At 46.1% G+C, this 22356-nt stretch overlaps 1 protein-coding gene and 1 pseudogene across 1 annotated transcript; one reads left to right on the forward strand and one right to left on the reverse strand.

Annotated features, from left to right (window-relative positions):
• Nucleotides 1–4491: 4491 nt before the first annotated feature.
• Nucleotides 4492–18153, reverse strand: LOC139820885 (uncharacterized; annotated as a pseudogene).
• Nucleotides 18154–18534: 381 nt separating this feature from the next.
• Nucleotides 18535–22356, forward strand: LOC139820886 (uncharacterized). The gene is made up of 2 exons (XM_071791473.1): nucleotides 18535–19694; nucleotides 19782–22356. The coding sequence occupies exons 1-2, from the start codon at nucleotides 18535–18537 to the stop codon at nucleotides 22354–22356; spliced, it is 3735 nt and encodes a 1244-aa protein (XP_071647574.1).

Raw genomic sequence — 22356 nt, forward strand, 5'->3', positions numbered from 1 at the left:
TTCTATAAAATGCTTAGTTTTTGAAAGAAAAGGGGTGGGCGGGTGGTCTCAGACACCCGGTATAATTGTAATGGGTCAACTCAGGATGATGTCAGGATAATCGAATTAACGTGCTTGCTTTAATTACAGTTTATTTCCGATTAGTTACACTCGATTCAATACGGTAGGCACCGCAGCGCGCAACCGGAGATGGCCCACCTCTACCTTTCGCGGCTCACGATCGTCTGCCCGCCCGTTACATTCGGAGCAACGAGCTCCGTGTTTGGCTCTGATCACGCGTATATATCCCGCGTGATGTTTCCTCCCGAAAGTTCCGCAGGTTTACCAGCTACGGTGCCAACGTGACTAATATTAGCGGTTTCTTACATAATTGCATTATATATGTCGCAGCCCTTTTGCAAAATCAGCCTTTTTGCAAAAAGGCCAGCCTGTTTGCAAAAAGCCGCCTTTTTGCGAAACCCTTCATTAGTTCTCAATAAGGCTGACACACTTTAGACTTTTTGCAAAAAGCCTAACTAGCACCAGCCCCATTGGTTAATGATGCACGTTCTGCAATGTGGCTAACAAGACGTCTAGCCTTTTTGCATACAGCCTAAAATCTCGTCCAATTGACGAAATATTGTTTTGGTAATTATACAATTTAGGGGCCTCACCTCAAATATCGATGAAATTATGCTCAATCGATGCGTTTTTGCACGAAACAAAAGAATCTGGCAGAAAAAAGTGTCGCTTTATCCCGCGACGCAAGATATTAAACGTTAAAGTTGACAGGAATCAGGTTATGATTAAAATTGAATGTATTATGATTAAAATTGAATGTATTATTTTGAAGTTGTGATTTTCATTAAAGCAGATATTTTGTATTTTAAAGCGTGTCACTAACCGCATTAAATACTGTTAAACGCGTCATCTAACCTATGTAGATTAGTGACGCGCTTTAAACAGTTAAATACTTTTAAAGCGCGTCATAAGTTAGTAACGCGCTTTAAACAGTTAAATACAATAAGTAAAAGAAGACGAATCAGCATGTTTGCAAAAAGCCGCCTTTTTGCGAAACCATTCATTAGTTCTCAATAAGGCTGACACACTTTAGACTTTTTGCAAAAAACCTGCGACATATATAATTAGATATATTTATATATAAATATATATGATCTTTTTTTCCGGGAACTGTTAATTTTAATAAAAATAAAGCATTAATAAATTAAGTGTATATTTTTTCAAAAGCTATGGTATCAAAAGTGAAGCGATTTATCCCATCCCGGGAAAAAAAGATTTATATAAATATTGTTGCGCTGCGCTCCACTATTTCTCTAGCACTCGCGTTCGCGCCGCGCACTCCCGGATTTGCGTAAAAAAGGAAGCACTCTTTTGAAAAGGAGGAACTCAGGTTTATTCAAGAAATACAAAGGAAGATTGGAGAACAGGTTCAAACGGTTCGAATCTCCAGATAAATCTGACAGGCGATGATTAATCAATAAATCAAAGAGTCACTCCTGGGTCTCGCCCTCCTGGGGGCTCGCCCGCGCGGTCTAAGAAAGACGCCCTGGTCCGGCGGCTAGTTGGAATCAAGGCGTACCCCGCGCCTGATCCTTTCCGCCTCCTCCTTCCGGGCCATGACTTGACCGCAGAAGGAGGAGACGGCCGCCCATTTCTCGTCGCTCCCGACCATCGCTGCTACTATGGTCGGAAGCGCGAGATCCTGCCCAACGCAGTCCCTTAAGACTCGTCGCTCTTCGTCCCACGCCGGACAGTATTAAAGCGTGTGTTGGAGTCCAGGACTGCGTCGCAGTAGTGGCACTGCGTGGTCCTTTCTCTTCTAATCCGACACAGGTACTCCCCGAAACAACCGTGTCCGGTGAGCATCTGCGTCAGATGGAAGGACAAACCGCGTCCCCTTCTATCTGCCCAGTTTTGCAGACAGGGCCGGACGGCTTCGACGACCCTCCTCCCTGCAAGGGTGGGATTCTCGAGATAACGTTCCCACTCATCCATAAGGTTCGTCCTTGCCTGGAGCCTAATTGCCCTGCGGACTCTGTCCCAGTCTAGTAGGACTCCCACCGCCTCCCTTTGAAGCCGATGCGTCTCCTCGTGTACGCGTGCGTGTGCACTCGCAACCAACTCCATAGGTGGGAGTCCGGACAGGGTCGTTGCTGCCGCATAGGAGACGGTTCTATAGGCCCGTGACACCTTGACGGCCACCACGCGTTGAACGCGACGCAACTGCGTCTTTAGGCGTTCGGTGGCTGCCAGCTGCGGGGCCCAAACTGGGGCCCCATATAGTGCCACGGAGTTGACCGTCCCCGCGTATAGTCGGCAAACACGCCCACTCGCCCCTCCCAGGTTCGGCAACAGCCTACTTAGGTTGTTTGACACACCCAGCGCCCTGGGAGTTAGGCGAGCGAAGTGTTCGCCGAAACTCCAGGCTCCGTCCAGCCAGAGACCCATATGTTTAATATGGACCCTTATAGGGACGCGGACCCTTTCGAAGATCAGGAATTGGTCGGGCGGCACCCTGACACCCTTCCCGTGAAAAAACATGAACTGTGTCTTTTGGGGTGCCACCCGTAAACCAATTTTCGCTCGGACCACGCAGCCCGCTGCCACCTCGGCAAGCCTAAGGGTCTCCTCCCATGTATCCCCCGCCACCTCCAGGAACGTGTCATCGACATAACACGTTAACCAGCAGTCCTGGGGCAGGGGGATACGGAGGACCTTATCGTAGCCGATGTCCCATAGCAGAGGGCCCAAGACTGACCCCTGCGGAACACCGGTCCCGATGAGCCTCACCCACATCACCCCGTTCCTGTCGCTATACGACAGGTTTCTCTCCCGGAAGTAATTTCGAATGACCTCCACCAGGTAGGGAAAGACGTCCATACGTTTCAGCGCCCTCCCTATCACTGGCCAGGGCAGGGAGTTGAACGCATTCGAGATATCGAATGATACAGCGAGCAACACCCTGCCCCTTTCCACCTCAGTCGCTCGCTCTCTCCCGTCATATTGTTTAGAGATCTTGGATAGAGTGGCGTTATCTTGGTCGACCTTGATGATAATAATGGAAACAAACAAATAAAAAGTTTTTTTTTTGGGTGATAAAATAAGGGTGGGAAATTATCATCTTCGAACGAGAACGTTTCATATAATTACGATCAAACAAACCCGTCTTCGGCAATATTTTCTTTAAAACTATAGCTATCAATATTTTCTTTTGAAGGGATGTAAGAAGCAAAAATCCATAGATTCCTATCTTCGCACCATTTCCAAATCTTTTGCGATAATTCGCTTAAATGTGGAAATTGGATTCCACCCGCTCTATGTATGCTATTGCAGATGTGTTGCCCATTCTTAATAAAATTTCACAATTAGAGTAATCTGATACGAAACACTTCAATGCCAGAAAAGCTGCTAGTAACTCTAGCTGATTTAATCTAACAGGATTCTTTCCTATCACGTTTTTATTTTGCCACCAGTCTAAATCTTCCCCCATCTTTTTATTAATAAATATTTTTCTTTCGTAGCTGTTATTATTGATAATTAAAGCTAGAAATTTTTGTCGCTCTAATTTTTTACAGTGAATTGATCCATAAGCTACTGCAACTGCTGCTGTTAGAGCACCTAATGATTTAGCAAACTCCCTGATTTTAGAGTATTTTTCTTCTTTAAAAGATTTACATAACTTGATTATTTGTGACTTTTTCTTATCTATTAATTCTAGGGTGTAGTCTATAGAATTTATTATAAAGCCTAAGTACTTGCGTTTTTGACTGGGTATTAGAGAGCTCTTTTTATAATTTACCACAAAGCCTAAATGTTCCAACAGCTTTATTGCTACCTGTACATCATTTAAGCACAGGGCAGAAGAGTTTTTAATGAAAAGTAAATCGTCAATGTAAATTACACAGAGCATTCCTAATGATCTTAATTTATTCATCACCGGTTTCATAATTTTTATATAAACATAAGGACTAGTGCACAACCCAAAGGGTAGGCATGTAAATTAAAATAGTTTGTTTTGGAACCTAAAACGTAAGTATTTGCGAAACTCTTCGTGCACTGACAAGAAATAATACGCATCTTTCAAATCTAATAAAGCCATGTAGTCTCCTTGACTTAATAAAGTTTTTGCAGAGCGTATATCTTCTATTTTAAAGTGAGGTGGAGTAATAAATTTATTTACATTTTTTAAATTGATAATCTGCTAGACCCCATCAGGCTTCGGAACTAAAAAATATGATGAGATGAATTGTCCATCACAATCTTTACACTCTTCGACTGCTTGCATGAATAACAATTTTTCAAGCTCGGTCTTCATTTTAAAAGACTCTTCTATCGAACAATTGGGTTCTTTTGGAGGATTATCTTGTTTGGAAAGCTCTTTGAAGGGAATGTTATACCCTTGCAACCATCGAATTATGCGTTCATCAGTAGTTACTTCATCCCAATTATTTATAAATAATTTAAGACGACCTGCGACTGGTTTTACTTTAGCTATTTCTTCATCGACGTCTGACTCTTCGAGCGACTCGAAGTCTTTGACGTCCCCTGATTGGATCGTACATTCCTCAATTTGAATCTTATTATTGGACGTCTCTGATATTGACCCACCTGCTTGTATCTTGCAGGTGGGGTGTTCTGTAGCGTCTTGATACGCCGGGTCTGTTACCCACCACGTTTGTGCCGCGGGAAGAATGCTTCGAAGCTACGTGGTCGAGAGAAAATAACTGCTCCCTCTTAATTTCCAATATACGTAATTTATTTGTCCACGAGTACAATTCGACACGACTGTTTGACGATCCCTTGCGGAAGTAAAGTGTAAAAATGTTTCTCCTGCGTTAAGCGAAGTACCGCGTGGTAACGCGCGGTCGATAACCCCAGGGCGATCGATAGCGCCCTGAAGGCCCACTAATTTATCCGCGAAGTATCACGGTCGATATACGCATAAGAATACCGCGTGGGATTCTTAACATCCTGCCTCGCTTTGAAAGGACACGCTTTCAATACAATCCTAAATAACGATTAGGGTCCTAATAATAATCGGACACGGCTAATGAGTCTGTTGCTCTCGCCGCTAGGGCTGGACCATAATAAACAAAGACAAAAAAATGAAAGTAACAATATTTAGCATGTTGCATATATAAAATAAAATAAAAAAGGGTAGACACATCTTATGATGATCGCACGTAAACAATGCGTTATGAGAACCAATGCATGCCTTACTTCTAACTTGTAATTCTATCTTAAGGTCTAATTATAAGGTAGTGATTAATAATAATAAACATAGCAAGCATAAGAACTGTGAAAAGCTATACTAATTATTGAGGGGTAATATCGCGATTTTTGTTAGCGGAGTTACAAATTTTCCTGACACCGTTCTAACCGTAGCAGTTCGCACTTGTCCATCTGGACCCGCGTGTGTTTTCTCTATTCGACCGATTAGCCACTGCATAGAAGATAGGCCCTGCTGTTTTAATAGCACGATTTGATCTACCCTTAACTGTTGACTCTTGTTGGTCCTCCACTTGTTTCTTTCTTGCAACGTATGCAAATACTCGGCACTCTATCTGCGCCAGAAGTGTTGTCTCATTTGTTCAACTCTTTGCCAACGCACGAGTCAATTTTTATTTACGTCGGTCAATCATCGCAAGGGAAGGTGTTCAAGGGGGCGCCAACCAAGAAATGCCCGGGTGTCAAGCAACTCAGATCGTTGGGATCTTCACTGAGTGGGGTGAGCGGTCTCGAATTTAAAATCGCTTCGATTTCGCATAATACCGTCGCTAACTCCTCAAATGTTAAGTTCGCTTTACCGACTATCCGATTTAAATGATATTTAGCGGACTTAAGGGCTTACACCTGAGTAGAATTTTGAAAAAATCAATTTTCTTTTTATTGCATTTCTTGAAAATATATAGTTTCAAAAATATTGTGTTAAAATATTATTAAGAAATTCGAAGAATTGTAGAAGTTACGGAAGTTTTACTGAAGCGGGGCGGAGCGGAGCGTAGCGGTATCGCGCCTTTTTCGCCGGTATCGCGAGATAGCTCTCTCCTCTCAGGACTTCGTGTCCTTCGAGAAGCCTCTCCTCAAGTCGTCATCGAAGGACTTTTATATGGCCCCGGAATCGCCGACTAAAGGTAAAATTATAAAAAATTTTTTTTTAAACAATTTCATTGTTAATTAACAAAAAAAAATTTTTTTTTTTAATTATTACTAATATTTTCAAGTCAAAATAAAACTTTTTTGTCTTTTGCATTTTTTTCGTAAGACGAGTCGTTTTCAAGTTATAGCATTATAAACAATTAATGATATCCAAATCTCTTCTCAAACTTTAACCGAGTTTTTCTCAAAACATGGTTTTAAAAAACGGTGTTCACGATATCTCGAGAACGGATCGATAGATCTTTTTGAAATTTGGACACGATATTCTTGGATGCTTTGTCTAATTAGCTACGATCAAACTTTTATAAATTTTTTGTTACAAATGTTTAAAAAATGCATTGGTAACTTGAAAAAATAGGTCAAAAATTGACCTCAAATTTCAAATAGCCGCCATTTTTCAAAATTTTTTTTTTAATTTTTTTTGGCTCGTAGCTAACTGTTTTGTATATCATTAATTAGGAATTTAATGCATATTTTTGTTCCAGATGACGTGACAACCCAAAATGGTGAACACCGCAAAAAAACGGGGCTTACGCTGATGCCAATAAACAATATTTATTGTTAATAAATTTTAATTAAAAAATTCACAAATGTACTAGAATACATGCTCTTTTTAACAAAAAAAAAGTTTTTGAATAAAGCAATTATTTCCCGAGAAAAAAATTCCCAAAATATGGTCACTTTACTCAGGTGTAAGCCCTTAACTGCAGCTTCCTACAAGCCCCCGAAATGCGAAGCATTTGGTGGTATGAAGCTCCATGAAAATTGTTGTTCGCGACCGAAATGCTGTATTTTCGACTGTATTTGTTATTTTTTAAAAATTCATAGAATTGTTTTAACTGGCCCTGGGCCCCCATGAAGGTGGTCCCATTGTCCGAATATATATGTTCTGGTTTACCTCTACGCGCCGCAAATCGCTTAAGAGCCGCGATGAACACGTTTGAAGTTAAATCGCTTACTAGTTCGATGTGAACTGCCTTCGTGGCAAAACATACGAATATTGATATATACGCCTTGAGAAGACGCGCGTTGCGCCGTTTTCCCTCTCGTATCATTACCGGGTCCGCGTAATCGACGCCGCAATGATAAAACGGTCGTGATACTGTCACACGTCCGGCCGGCAAGGAACCCATCACAACCTCTGAAAGGGACGGTTTTGCTTTGAAGCAGGTTATACATTCGTGTTCTATTTTTTGCGTAGTCGATCGCAATGATAACGGCCAAAAGCGTTGTCTTATTGTGGCCATGGTGGCTAGTATACCGGCGTGAGCGTTTCTTATGTGCTCCTGTTCTATAATTCGCTTTGTTAGAATATGCCCGCGCAGTAATAATATAGGATGCAAAGCGTCAAAATTTAAATTAGATTCCTTCAACCTGCCTCCTACTCGAATCAGCCCCCGTCAGTGTACAAAAATGGAGATAAGGAAAGCAACGAGCTGGACGGGTTTATAGTCTCTTCTTTTGATAATGCTCTGTACTCACTGGGAAACGATCGTCTTTGAATTTCTCTGCACATGATATCCAACGCGAAACGGCTCTCGGAATATGAGATAAATGTCGTTGATGTGTTTTGATTGTGCACCTTGCCTAATCTAAGGCAGTACGCCAGAATGCGGCATGCCTTGCTCAGGTTTGAACATCTGCATAATAGCTCCTCGATGACTGATGATTCTGTAGCGGCCACCGCAGCTGCGACTCTTCGTAGTTCCGGCGGGGTTTCTAACCCTTTGAAATTGCTGTTCGGCCATTTTTGTTCTATTTCCATCAAGAAAGGTGCCCCGTGCCATCACAAAACAGAACTCAGCAAATCACCGGGGTTTTGGCCTCTTGACAGTTGTAACGGCTTTTTGCACTCTCGGAGCGGTCCGGGGCGTGTGCCGGATCAAAAGGGGAAAAGGATAGAAAGGTGATAGGCCTCTCCGGTGATTTTCTCGCACCTCCGACACTCCGCGAAACGAGCTTAAGGTTGGGCGCCAGACGCGTAAATTCGCGTCCGCGAAATCGCTAAGAACCAAAAGAGAGACGCAAAACGAACGAAGTCGGTGTGCGAGGGAATCGCTAGCTCAGCTTGATAGCAGGGCGGGATTAATTAAGGGCAGCGCGATATCCGGCGGGGTGACACGTAAATTATAACTTCACTCAGCTAACAAATAAAGAGTAACATTTATTGTGTAATCAATTTAGAGAAAATAATAACGGCCAAATTGGCTTCCATTAATAAAGCAAGTAGATGGTTGATAACGTGGGCGTCAAATTTGAATAACACAGAAAGGATAACGCGGACGCCAGAAAAACACAGAAAATTACGCTAATTTAATAAACGCGCGGAAGGCGCCGGTATTACACCAGATAATAGGAAAAGAAAACTAACTTCCCGAAGGCTTCAAAGTAATAGAGCCGGCGACATCGGCAAAACATAATCGGAGTAACGTGAAATAATATTGCGTGAGCTGGCACGACATGATAACGCGTCACGCTCGGAGCGCGTGAACGCAAGGGCCCAAGGCCGTGCAGAGATTTTGTCGCTAAATAATCTTAATCTAACGCAAGGAGTAATCTTAATCTAGCGCGGATAATAATCTTAATCTAATGCGAATAATTTTCTTAATATAACGCGGATAATATCCTGACGTAATTAATCAGTCGGGGTGAACCGTACTTTACCGTCCGGAATAACGCGAATAACATCCCAACGCCAGAAGTCAATCGGCACGAACAATATTCTCACGCAGATAACTCGACGCGGACGACATTCTCACGCCGTGATTATCCTACGCAACTGCTCGAAAGCCAGACTCAGGCGCGAACAATACGGCAAAGCCGGTAACATCAGGACGCACTCACGGGAATAATATATCTCGGCACAACCGATACCGCGTAGGTAATCTAAGTGTCCGAACGCGAATCGAGAGTAACGTAATTAAACCAGCGTAAACCACCGTCTGACGCAATTAATACGATTACGTGATTAATGCTCGGCCGGGTAAATTGCTACGCACAACGCGGCACGTGGACGTGAACGCGAAGAGCGTGGAAAATGGCGTACTCGCGATAACAAACGTCGTCATCGGCGCGCTTACCGCGATCTCCAGGAGTCGTAGATTTCGGTCGCGATCCCACGGCCACGAGACCATTCCGGTGCCCCTCGCTTTCGTTATCGATCGCTAATTACGCCTTGTCGGCGAATACGTTAATTATCGCGAATATTCCCGAGCGAGAGCGCTACCCGGGGAGCGGTGTCGTGGCTTTACATGATTATGTTACGCGAGGCAACCTCACCGTAAGTCGATTCTCTCCCGAGGATCCTCGCCGTCGTCCCAAGGGTAGGAAGAATACAGCCCGAAATCTTATGCGCCTCAAAGGGCGACTCCGGTCGCAAGACCGAGCACAACGGTTCGCAGTTACGTGCGTCGGCGATCGAGAACGGCTCAAAAATGCTCCCGAAATTTCGCTCGATGGCGGAATCGATAGCGTACTTCACTCCGGGCGTACGCGGCCCCGCGACGTTATAGCGCGGACCAATCAGGGGTGAGCTCGCAGGTTCGCGGTAGATTCTTGCGTAGGGCCGTTAATCACGGCTTTTCACAGGGCGCCAAACGGTCCCTCGTTTGCGCGGCGATTTTTCCAGGATCCTTCCCGGTAGCGGACGGGACGTGATTGCCTCCGCGTTCCTCTTTGTCGGTCCGGAAATGGCCAACCATCCCGGAATCCGGTCAGTAGGGTGAGGAGGGCAGGTGAGCTGATTTTGCCCCGGCGTCCCGGGGCCCTGCCGTTACGGATCCGCCCGCCGCTGTGTTTCGCCGCCGCGCGCGTGTCCTCTCGCGCTCCCCTGCTTTTGGCGGCCCGCAAGCACCACCGAGATCCGTTTCTCGTCGACCGATTCCTCGCCTCTATCCTTGTCGTCGACTCCGTTTTTCCGTGATTCTCAGCATCTTCTCAGGAACTCCGGTTTTCGGCTCGGTTTGGCGCCGCGCAAATGATACAAAATAGAAATAAGGGATTAGAATAATGTACGCAATTTTAATATGCCCCTGGAGAACTCGCATCGATTCATTGGACCGTCCTCGGGCGCGAAAAAGGTTGCGAAACCCGCGCCTTGTGACGGCAGCAGGGCGCTGCAACGCTGCAGCGAAACTGCAACGTCACACAGTATATCGGCAGGGTTATTAGCAGATAAGACGTGGCGCCAACTATCGACCCTCGTAAGACGCTGCACCTCTCCGACCCTATTGGCCACAAAAACTGTCCACTTGCGTGATGGTGACGAAATCCAATTTAGGGTTATCGTTGAATCCGACCAGAGAAATATGGGTATTTTGTCTACGTTGATCGCTTTGCTTATCTTGTTAACTAGTTGCGCTAACAGTACGGCTGCTGCCAGCTCGAGACGTGGCAACAATTGGCTTTTAATGGGAGTTACTCGGGATTTGGAGCATAGAAGTTCAACTCGAAATTTGTTAGATTCGATTTGCGTTCGTATGTAAATACAAGCGCCGTATGCCCGCTCACTCGCATCGCAAAAGCCATGTAATTGTGTGTGTCCTGGCCTTGTACTGTGGCGGACGCAGCGCGGAATAGCATATTGATTTATGATTGGTAATTGAAGTCTCAGATTTTTCCAACGCAGATCAATGTTAGGGGGAACCGACTCATCCCAGTGAATGTCTGCCTGCCAAAGATCCTGCATGATCAATTTCGCTAATACAAGTACAGGTCCTACTAAACCTAACGAATCAAACAAACTGAATAACTCGGATAGAATCGTGCGTTTCGATACCACTGCTGGATTTTTGCCAGTCTTGCAGGAAAAATAGAATGTGTCCTGGGCGTGATTCCAATGGATCCCCAATACGGAAGAATCCTTATCCTCGGCTATCGGAACCAATAGCCATCGTGTTTGGTCACCTGATCCAACAGTTCGGGGCAGTTAGAAGTCCACTTGCTCAACTCGAAACCTCCTCCTCGTAGCAATTGAATTATATCGTCGCGCACCGTCCTTGCTTGAGCTAATGTATCTGCACCCGTGAGCAGATCGTCCATATAAAAGTCTCTTCTTATGTGGGTTGCTGCCATGGGATGTTCACCGTGATACGTCTTTGCCAACTGTTTCAAACATCTTGTTGCTATAAACGATGCGGACGACGTGCCGTATGTGACAGTTGTTAATTCGTATGTTTCTACATCTGCCGTGCGGTCGTCTCTCCATAAGATTCGCTGATATCAAGTTTGCGAAGGATGGATGAGTATCAGACGATACATTTTAATAATGTCAGCTACAAAAGCGTATTAAAAGGTTCTGAATCTGACCAGAATGGACATGAGATCTTGTTGGATGACTGGACCCGTCAAGAGTGTATCGTTGAGGGATGTTCCAGTGCTATCCTTGCAGGACGCATTAAATACCACGCGAATTTTGGAGCGATCTGCCGTATTTTTAAACACACAATGATGAGGTAAGTAGAAAACTTCTTGCTCATCCTTGCTCCAATTGGTCACTTGTTTCATATGGCCTAATGCTCGGTACTCGTCCAAGAATTGTGTGTATTGTATTTTTAACGCCGGATCACGTGTAAATCTTCTTTCTAATCCGCGTAGCCGTTTGAGCGCGATGCCTCTTGTGTTCTCAAATTTAGTGTTGACTTGCTTCTTGAAGGGAAGGTATGCCATGTACCTGCCCTCCGCCGTCCGCTCTATGGTATTTACGAAATGTTGCTCGCAGGCCAACTCTTCTGTGGTAAGCTTTCTTGTGCCTTCTATCGTCTCCATTTACCAGAGGCGACTAAATTGCTCGTCAAACTGGGCATTAGTTATCGACGCTGCGAAGGCCTAGATGCGCCTTGTAGATTTGGATGGTTGTGCGGCTCGCCCCGCAAGGATCCAACCAAAACGTGTCTTCTGTAGAGTTGGATGTCACGGAGAGCTCTTAATTTGTCCTACGCAGAGAATCTGCCAGAACAGCTCCGCGCCAATCAGAACATCAATGTCAGACGATACGTGGAACTGAGGGTCGGCCAGCTCAATATTTCGTGGAATTTCAAATGCGCTTCTTTTTAGAGTAAAAGAAGGTATTTTATCAGTCACCCTGTCGGTGACGAAACAATTGATCTTGGCGCTGAATGAGCTAATGCGTGACTGCAGTTGTATCTGGGCTGTTTGCGAAGACGTGGTTGTTTATTCCTGAAATGGAAATATTAGAATTTTTCGCCTTGATATTGAGTACGTCTAGGAACCTTTTAGAGATAAAATTGGCTTGCGAACCAGAATCCAACAATATGCGACATGGCTTGCGCGATTCCTTGTTATCGAATGCGTAGATGACTGGCGTTGCCAGCATAATATGTTCGTCGTAGCGATAACTAAAACCGTGCGTGACCACTGTTGTGGATGATATCGTTGACGCTTCAATACTTTGTGACTTCTCGTCCCGCCCCTGCGATTCGGCGATACTTGTGTCGAGGTGCAATAATGTATTGTGTTTCATCTTGCATGTCTTGCAGGCTCCAGAGACGCATTTGCCAGCGTTATGGGTCGTCGATCGCAGACAATTTGCGCACAATTTAGCTTTACGTACCTCCGCTATCCTCTGATGAACTGTAAGTGCTAAGAACTTAAGACAGAAATATATTGAATGTTCCTCCTTGCAGTGGGCGCACCTGAACTTAACAGATGCTGCGCAGGCAGCCTGACGTTTCGTTTTTGCAGGGAAGCGCGTATCAACCTTGGCTGTAGTAGAATTGGATTTTCCTGTGGCCTCCAACATTTGACTGCGATGAGTTACAAAATCCAAAAATTGTTTGAATGTGGGCAGTTCCGCGGTGATCAGCGAATTCTGCCATTCTCGCAATGACACGGTATCGAGCTTGCTGCTCAACAAGAAAATAAGGAGATCGTCCCAGTGAGACGTGGGCCTTTTTAATGCCTGAAGGGCGTGTATGTGCCTTGACGCACCGTCCGCGATTTGACGCATCTCGCACGCGTTCTCTCGCGTCATGGAAGGTATAGATCCATGATAGCTCAAATATGGCTTTGAGTAATTACCCGCTTGTTATCATACCGTTCCTTGAGTAACCTCCACGCGACTTGATAATTTACGGCTAAAATTTCCAACGCGCCGATAATATTTTTTGCATCCCCCGTTAAGGAAGCGCGTAAATAATGTAATTTTTGTACGTTGTCTAAAGATTCGCTCGTGTATATAAGGGCGTGAAAGGTGTCGAAAAATGGGAACCATTCCTCGTAGTTTCCCGAAAATGTCGGTAAATTTAGCTTGGGTAATTTTAGCTGTAATAACGACTCGGATGCATTGGATATCTTGGAGCTTGTGGAAGGGGTCACACTGCGACGTGCCTGAATATTCGTAAGCTCGCGAATACGCGCCGATAATTGATAAAAAGCATCTTCAAAGCCTACGCGATTGCCCGATTCGCTTTCATCTAATAGCTCTATTTTCGTTTGTATAGATTCGTACTCTGACCAGTAACGCTCTAATTTGAGCCGGCGTTCCTCGAGTTGCGCTATTGTCGACGGCGTAACTGCCTCGGGAGTGATTGATTCAACGAACGTTTGAATACGAGTACATGAGCCTCGTACTGTGGATCGGCGCTTTTTGAGAGACTATATCTCCTCGTTACTCATTTTCTATTTCGGTTGACCGAGACGCACGTGAACTAATGACGAGATCGAACAAAAAAAAACCTTGGTTGGCACCGCAACTACACAACAGGAAAAAACAGCTTCCCTTACCTCGCAATTATGCCGCGCTGATACGGCTAACGCAACGGTCGGGGCGCACGCGCGCTATCCTTGTCGCTCTTATTAGATGCGATGGCCTGTTGTCTCCGGGAGCATGCCGTCCTTCTCTCTCTGCAAGCGCGCTGTCCTTGTCTCTCCGCGACCGCGCTGTCCTTGTTTCTCTGCAAGCGCGCTGTCCTTGTCTCTCCGCGAGCCCGCTGTCTTCTCCGTACGGGAAGCGCCGTCCTCGGAGATTGCCGCCCTTTAAAGACCCTTCTCGATGCTTGCAACGCAACGGTGCGAATGCTATACCGCTTCCGCCTGGTGGTCTCGCACGGCCTCGTGGAAATTTCTTTGGGACGCGCCGATGCAGCCGTCGCAGCGCCCGCGAGGATCGTAGCTCGCCGATGAGATTACGAGTCGGACTCTTAAATGCCTTTAATATCCTGTCGTAAGATTTTGCTTCTCCGTATGAAGCCTCGTGGGATGCTTCGTGTCGTGGACTGTCCTCCGTCTCGAAAGATCGAGAGGGCCTCGCAGACAATGGCGGACGTCTTGTTATCCGGCTCGAAGGACCAAAATGTTCTGTAGCGTCTTGATACGCCGGGTCTGTTACCCACCACGTGTGTGCCGCGGGAAGAATGCTTCGAAGCTACGTGGTCAAGGGAAAATAACTGCTCCCTCTTAATTTCCAATATACGTAATTTATTTGTCCACGAGTACAATTTCGACACGACTGTTTGACGATCCTTGCGGAAGTAAAGTGTGAAAATGTTTCTCCTGCGTTAAGCGCCGGAAGTACCGCGTGGTCGATAACCCCAGGGCGATCGATAGCGCCCTGAAGGCCCACTAATTTATCCGCGAAGTATCGCGGTCGATATACGCATAAGAATACCGCGTGGGATTCTTAACATGGGGTCTTGAAGTTTTCCTGATCCTTCGGTTTTTTACCGAAGATTTTTGAAGACTTGTCGGGGGCTTTAATGTTAGCGCACGCTTTTTCAATAGTTTTCGCCTCCTTAACCTGTTCAGCGAACTTGGCTCCATAGAGCCCTTCGTCTGGTTGTAGCGGTTTTGTAGCGTCAACTATTGGCTTACTGATTTACTTAGTAAAGGTGTAATAAAGGATTGTCTGGCTACAGAGTATTCATGAAAAACATCGGTCATTAGTTTACCAACATCACAGAGATAAATCGTCAGAGTTTCCGTGTCAATTCCGTCCTCTGGCTCGTTCAGGATCATTGAGATTGCAGCCCCTAGGGCTGACAATCCCGAGCCCACTGCATTTTGAGTGTCAGCGAAATGTCCGTCTCGTTTCTTAGCAATATCTGTCATTACTGAAACAATCTCTAGATTGACCTTGGGAGCTTCTACAAACAAATCTCCTTTACGAGGATATTTTTCTAGAATAGTTTTCTTATCATTGTCTGGAAAACCCTCTCGTAGCCATTTTTCCCATCTGACTTTGAATTCAGGATGGAAATTAACTGCTATTTCCATTGTGCTGCTAGGATCGTCTCCTAAGATGTCCAACATCTCTTTGAGAACAGTTGATATGTCACTCGGTGCTGGTGTGTCAGCACCGAGTTCGATCGCTTTGTTAGCTAGGTTAGGCAAGTTCTCTTTGTTATTTTCTCCTTCTTCACCTGAAAAAAGAAAAACAAGGGAAAGGAGATTACTTACTTATTCGTGAGAAAGATAAAAAGGCATTTATTGTGCGTATGCGAAAATATTTTATTCTTATTGAATTTATTCGCAATTATTCGCCTTGCCAGAATCGTATAGATATTTGTGAGAAAATAAAGAGGGACGCCACTTGTTGTAGATAGTGCGAAATTATTTTATTCTTATTGAATTTATTCGCAACTATTCGCCCTGTCAGAGTCGTGTGGACCTGACAGTTTTGACTTTCGTGTGGAAAGTTCAAAACAAGGTTATGAGCACAAAGAGGGGGGTTATGAATTTCGTGTGAAAATTTTCATAACATCCAACGTACCCCTGATTTCCTGAGATGTTGGTATTTGTGTGTTCTTTGCCTGAACTAGGATTTGCAACTGGCCAGTGAGGTTATCCAGTTGATTTTGCATTTTCTGCAACCTCTCATCCGATCTGTCACGGTTCTTGTGACGATCTCTTGATCTGGATCGTGAGTGCTTTCTCTTCTTTCCACTTCCGATCGTGGGTCGAAAACAAAACTCTTTTTGTTGTTAATATAATTAGCGAGAGTTATACTCTTAGATGTGCGAAGTTCTGCACAACAAAACAATATGACGGGAGAGAGAGAGAGAGAGAGAGAGAGAGAGAGAGGAAGAGAGGGAGAGGGAGAGGAAGAAAGAGAGGGAGAGGGAGAAGGAGAGGGAGAGGGAGAGGGAGAAGGAGAGGGAGCAGAGGGCGCCGCCACGGGCCCGTTGGCGCCAGTTTAAAAAGTCTTTTATACTCTAAAGTAGTGTATATAGGCCGATTCAGGCCCGGGAGCTCCGAGGGGGGAGCGGGGCGGGGGGGTACCGCGGGCAAGGGGGAGCGGGGCGGGGGGGTGCCCCGGGAGCTCCGAGGGGGGAGCGGGGCGGGGGGGTACCGCGGGCAAGAAGGGAGCGGGGCGGGGGAATACCCCGGGAGCTCCGAGGGGGGAACGGGGCAAGGGGTACCCCGGAAGCTCCGAGGGGGGAGCGGGGCGGGGGGTACCGCGGGCAAGGGGGGAGCGGGGCGAGGGGGTACCGCGGGCAAGGGGGAGCGGGGCGGGGGGTACCCCGGGAGCTCCGAGAGGGGAGCGGGGCGGGGGGGTACCGCGGGCAAGGGGGGAGCGGGGCGGGGGGTACCGCGGGCAAGGGGGGAGCGGGGCGGGGGTGTACCGCGGGCAAGGGGGGAGCGGGAAGAGGGAGTCCGCGGGGAGGGGGGTGGGGGACTCGAGGGCGAGGGTGTCCGCGGGGAGGGGTGGGACTCGAGGGCGCGGGTGGTCCGCGGGGAGGGGGAGGGGGTGGTTGGCGAGCATGTCGGGACATGTTTATTAAATGTTAATAAACGTATCGTTGACAAGGGTACCGCCGAGGGGGAGGGGTGTCCGCGTTCTACGCCGAGGGTGGTCCGGGGGGGGGAGGGGGGGGGAGGTCGTCACTTTATCGGCGCGGGGTATTACAAAGACGATGGGCGCCGTTCGGCTGCTGGAATTTTATCGGCGGCGCGCCGCGGGAGGATGGGGGTCCGCGTCCAACGGCCACGTCGGTCCGCGTGACGTCACACGGCTCGTTCGCGTTGTCTTTCCCTCAGCGCGGTCTCTCTCTCGCTCCCGTTCCTTTGTCTCTTCCCCGTTCGCGCGCGTCTTTTCGTTGGCGTTCTCTTTTCCTCGCGCGGATTTAACTTAATAATTATTATTATTTAAAATATTATTATTATTATACTTAATAATAGTGAAGAAAGCGGAAAACGGTTGCAGAAGTCGCCAGAGAAAAAAATATAATGGCGGTGTATAAAACTGATAGTCGTAAGACAAAATATGTCTCGCACTACAAAGGCGAGCGCCGAGGTCCGCCGGAACATCGCGGCACCTCGCTTCTATGTTATGATATGCGATAATGCAATATTTGATTACCAATTCGTGCAACCGATGCTCCAGCGGACGTCGCATATACGGCTCGAATAGAAATGCGCGCGAAGAAAATATAGTATGATTTATACTTAAAAAAACAATCCATCTACGCAGTACGTGAAAAAAAAACAAAGGAAGAAATGACGTCATCGGGACGATGATCGACCCGATAACGCATCGAACCTGTAGGGACATGTTCGTCGTGAGCAAATGTTTTCTAGGAAAAGGGGGGTGTTATCGCGTAGACTAAACAATTTCGCGCTATTTTTTACGACGCAGTACGCGAGACAAAGGAAGAAATGATCTATCAATTAGAGCGAAAGAGAGGGCAAAGGTATATATAATGAGGGATGAAGCGCATCGAACCGCATTAGCATACGATTTGAGAGTGATACATCGGTTGCGACGTGAACATTATTTTTTTATAACATTGAGCAAGAAAAAATGACATGTAATCGCCCATGGACACCGGACTATAAAATTGACATCGATGAAATCGAAGAAAGTAGTGACTTTATATACTTCGATCATTTTTTTTATAATGAAGCTTTATTAGATGATATCGCCAAAGCTTTGCGTGAAGAAGATCGAGGAGGAAAATCGACGGATGTGCAACGAAACTCACTAGCGCACTTTGTTCGCGATCGCGAACTCGGGATACGAGGAACCGATAAACGCATTGTTCATAGACAAGGAGTTGTTATCAAGGATTTCGGATATAATAATAACTATTACGGTAGCTCAAAATGGAGAATGTACATACAGACGCGGAACGAGGATAAAAGCTCATACAGCTTCATCTGTGACAAAACCCTTTCCTTTTACAATAAACCTGACTTTAGGTCCGAGTATAAGGAGTGTCACTATTGGGAAGTGGCAATGGGAAATGTGTCAAAGTAGTGGTTGGTATGATGATGATGAACAATATGTGTCTGCAACGCTATTACCATATAAACCATTGATATCTAATGAAGTATCGCTATTGGACGACTACAGTTGTCGACTTCGTGGTGATGAACAACCTGAATCTGATGAACAACCTAAATCTGAGTAGATAAAACATGGATCAATTCGAGCAAACCGAACGCGATCTATTGGAGCTGTCCGACCAAGTAGCTACCGTGGATGAATTTTTCACATGGGCGCTGCAATGCGCGGAATTCGTCGAGCAGCTCGAGACACGCTGTAGTGCCAAACGTCAGCGGCTCTCCGACAATCCAACGATCGGGCAAAGGCAATCGTTGGTTGCCAGAATTGCGCGACTCGAGGGTGTGAAGTTGCGATTGGAAAGACAATTTATTCATAGCGGTGGTGATTATGCGAACGCCGGTACCAGTGGCGACACGCGCGCGACAGAACTCGTATGGCGAGAAATCGACGCCGGGTTCGAAAAGCGTACAATGACCGGTGCGGTAATTAATACAGACCATATAGAACCGCGACAGTTTTTGGAAGACGCCTGCAGCGTCGTGTGCAAGCGAGTGCGCCTGCAGCGTCGTGTGCGAGACAGTATAAAAACACATAACTGTGTCAAAGTGAACACCGCGTTCAACGGGGAGTTTGTGGCGGGTGATAACCGTGCCAATAAGAGTATATGTACAAATAACATAGAACTCTGTGATACATCGCACTTGCGCGAGTGGTACGAGCTACACGTTATCGAGCCCACATTAGCGAAACTCGAGGAGTTCCAGGAACGCGACAGTGGTTGGGCGTTGACTCGAATCCTCAATTTGACGGTGAGCGTCAACAAGTACAATCCTTTGCGCGCGGGGTGTCACATAAAATTGCCTGAAGACATTAAATTGAAGCACGCGGTGATCAATGTGCTGTCTATGGACAATGCGTGTTTTGCGTGGGCCGTGACGGCTGCTTTGCATCCAGCCGAAAGACATCCAGAACGGGAATCTTCATACCCGCATTATTCAACGGTACTGAATTTACGAGACATTGAGTTCCCAATGACGTTGAGGCAAATTAAACAGTTCGAACGACTCAACGATATATCCGTCAATGCCTATATCATCGAGGGACAAAAGACTTCAAACGTTCTCCCGATACGGCTTACCGACCGCACGAGTGATAAAAAACATGTGAATCTGCTGTACATGCAGGATCCACGAGACGACAATGTTGGACATTTTGCGTGGATTAAACATCTATCCCGCCTCGTGAGCTCACAAATTAATAAACATGGACATACAAAGTACTTTTGCGATCGGTAAATACCTATACTTTTATTAATAATATATATCATTTTATATTTTTTGTAAAAAAATTTATAATATTTGTGTTTCATTTTTTGCAGATGTCTTCACTACTTTAGTTTGAGCATGAAATTGGAAGCCCACACTGTGGAATGTCGAAAGGTAAACAAATGCGCAATCCGACTACCGAGCGAGGACAACAAGTGGCTCAGCTTCAAGAACCACAGCAGGAAAGAGCGACTTCCCTTCGTGGTGTACGCCGATCTGGAGTGCGTGCTGCAGAAGACACAACCGGATACGGAACACGCGTCATACGCCTACCAACATCATCGGGTATGTAGTATAGCATACTACGTACAGTGTTCGTACGACGAAACGTTATCGACATATCGATTTCGTCGCGATAACGACTGTGTCGCGTGGTTCGTCGAGGAACTCAACGGATTGGCGCATCGCGTAAAAAACATCTTGTCCGACATTGTATGCATGATAGACCTAACGCGAGACGAGTGGGAGACATTTCACAGCGCGACGAAATGTCATATATGCGAACAACAATTCGCGCCTGATGATAATAAAGTGCGCGATCATTGCCACCTGACCGGGCGGTACAGAGGTCCAGCACACTCGACGTGCAATCTGAATTATAAGAATTCTCACTTCATCCCAGTAATATTTCACAATCTGTCGGGCTATGACGCGCACTTTATTATCAAGGAGATAGCTGCCGCGTTCGAAGGCAAGATCGATGTACTGCCTATAACAAAGGAAAAGTACATCTCATTTACTAAACACGTGAAAGACACCGCGGAAAAATCTGATTCGCGAAACGATATACAGTTAAGATTTATCGACTCGTACAAATTTCTTAGCGCGAGTCTCGCAAAATTGGCATCCTTCTTAGATAATGATAAATTAAAAATTATACGTTCAAAATTTTCCACGTTATCCGACAACGATTTCAAATTATTGACGCGAAAAGGTGTCTTTCCATACGAATACGTGGACAGCGTCGAAAAGCTGGAGGATACGTGTTTACCGCCGCGCGATTCATTTTACAGTTCCTTGACCGGTGAAACCGTATCCGAGAGCGATTACGCGCACGCCGCGAACGTATGGCAGCGATTCTCCGTTCGAACCCTGGGCGAATACAGCGATCTATACCTGAAAACCGATGTCTTGCTGTTGGCCGACGTGTTTGAAAATTTCCGCGACAGCTGCGTCGCGAGTTACGGACTTGATCCCGCGTACTACTACACTTTACCAGGCTTTACGTGGGACGCCATGTTGAAACATACGCGTATCAATTTTGAACTGCTGACCGACGTTGACATGGTCATGTTTGTCGAACGTGGTATTCGTGGCGGGCTGAGTCAATGTTCCGGCAGATACGCGAAGGCCAACAACAAGTATATGGAGTCGTACGATTCGTCGAAACCGTCGTCGTACCTAATGTACTTCGATGTCAACAACTTGTACGGCTGGGCGATGTGTAAGCCACTGCCCTACGCGGAGTTTCGATGGGTCGAAGACGCGTCAAATTTCGACGTTAACGCGATCGCTTTGGATTCGCCTACGGGCTATATTCTCGAGGTCGATCTCGAGTATCCGCAGAATAAACATGACGCGCACGCTGACCTACCGTTCTGTCCGATGCGCGATAAACCGCCCGGCAAACGGCAGGACAAACTTCTCGCCACGCTGCACGATAAGGAGCGTTACGTCATCCATTATCGCAATCTGCAACAGTGCATGCGTCATGGCCTTCGCGTCACTAAAATACATCGCGTATTGCAATTCACTCAATCTGAGTGGCTCCGCTCTTACATCGAACTCAATACAAAATTCAGGACACAGGCAAAAAATGAGTTCGAAAAAACATTATATAAATTAATGAATAACGCTGTTTTTGGAAAAACAATGGAGAATGTACGAAACCACGTCGATGTAAAACTAGTGATGACGTGGAAGGGTAGATATGGCGCGGAGGCAATGATCGCGCGACCGAATTTCCACAGCAGTAGCGTGTTTTCAGAAAATCTGGTAGCCATCGAACTTCGCAAACTCGAGGTGAAATTCGACAAACTGATCTACGTCGGCATGTGCATTCTCGACTTGTCGAAGGTGTGCCTGTACGAATTTCACCACGAATACATGTCTCCCCTGTACTGCGACTCGTGTAGAATCATGTATACCGACACGGACAGTTTGATTTATCATATCAAGTGCGACGACGCGTACGAGAACATGAAACATGATATAGCCCGGTTCGACACAAGTGACTATGCGGTAGATAACGCTTATGATATGCCTCTCGTCAATAAAAAAGTGCCGGGCCTGATGAAGGATGAAAACAATGGGGCCATTATGACCGAATTCGTTGGACTTAGGGCGAAAATGTACGCCTTGCGAGTCGATGGCAAAAAAGTTTGTAAAAAAGCGAAAGGTGTCAAAAGTAACGTCATCGCGCGCACCATCACGTTCGACGACTACACGCGATGTTTGAACGATGAGATCAAAATGACTCGACCGCAGTCGTGCATACGATCGAAAATGCACGAAGTGTACACTATTAGCGAGACGAAAATCGCTCTGAGTCCGTACGACGATAAGCGATATATCGTGCCGGATTCGACCGATACGTTGCCGTGGGGACATTACCGAATACCTTTGTAA

This window comes from Temnothorax longispinosus, chromosome 10 (assembly GCF_030848805.1).
Source record: "Temnothorax longispinosus isolate EJ_2023e chromosome 10, Tlon_JGU_v1, whole genome shotgun sequence".
In the NCBI taxonomy this organism is placed as follows: Eukaryota; Metazoa; Arthropoda; class Insecta; order Hymenoptera; family Formicidae; genus Temnothorax; species Temnothorax longispinosus.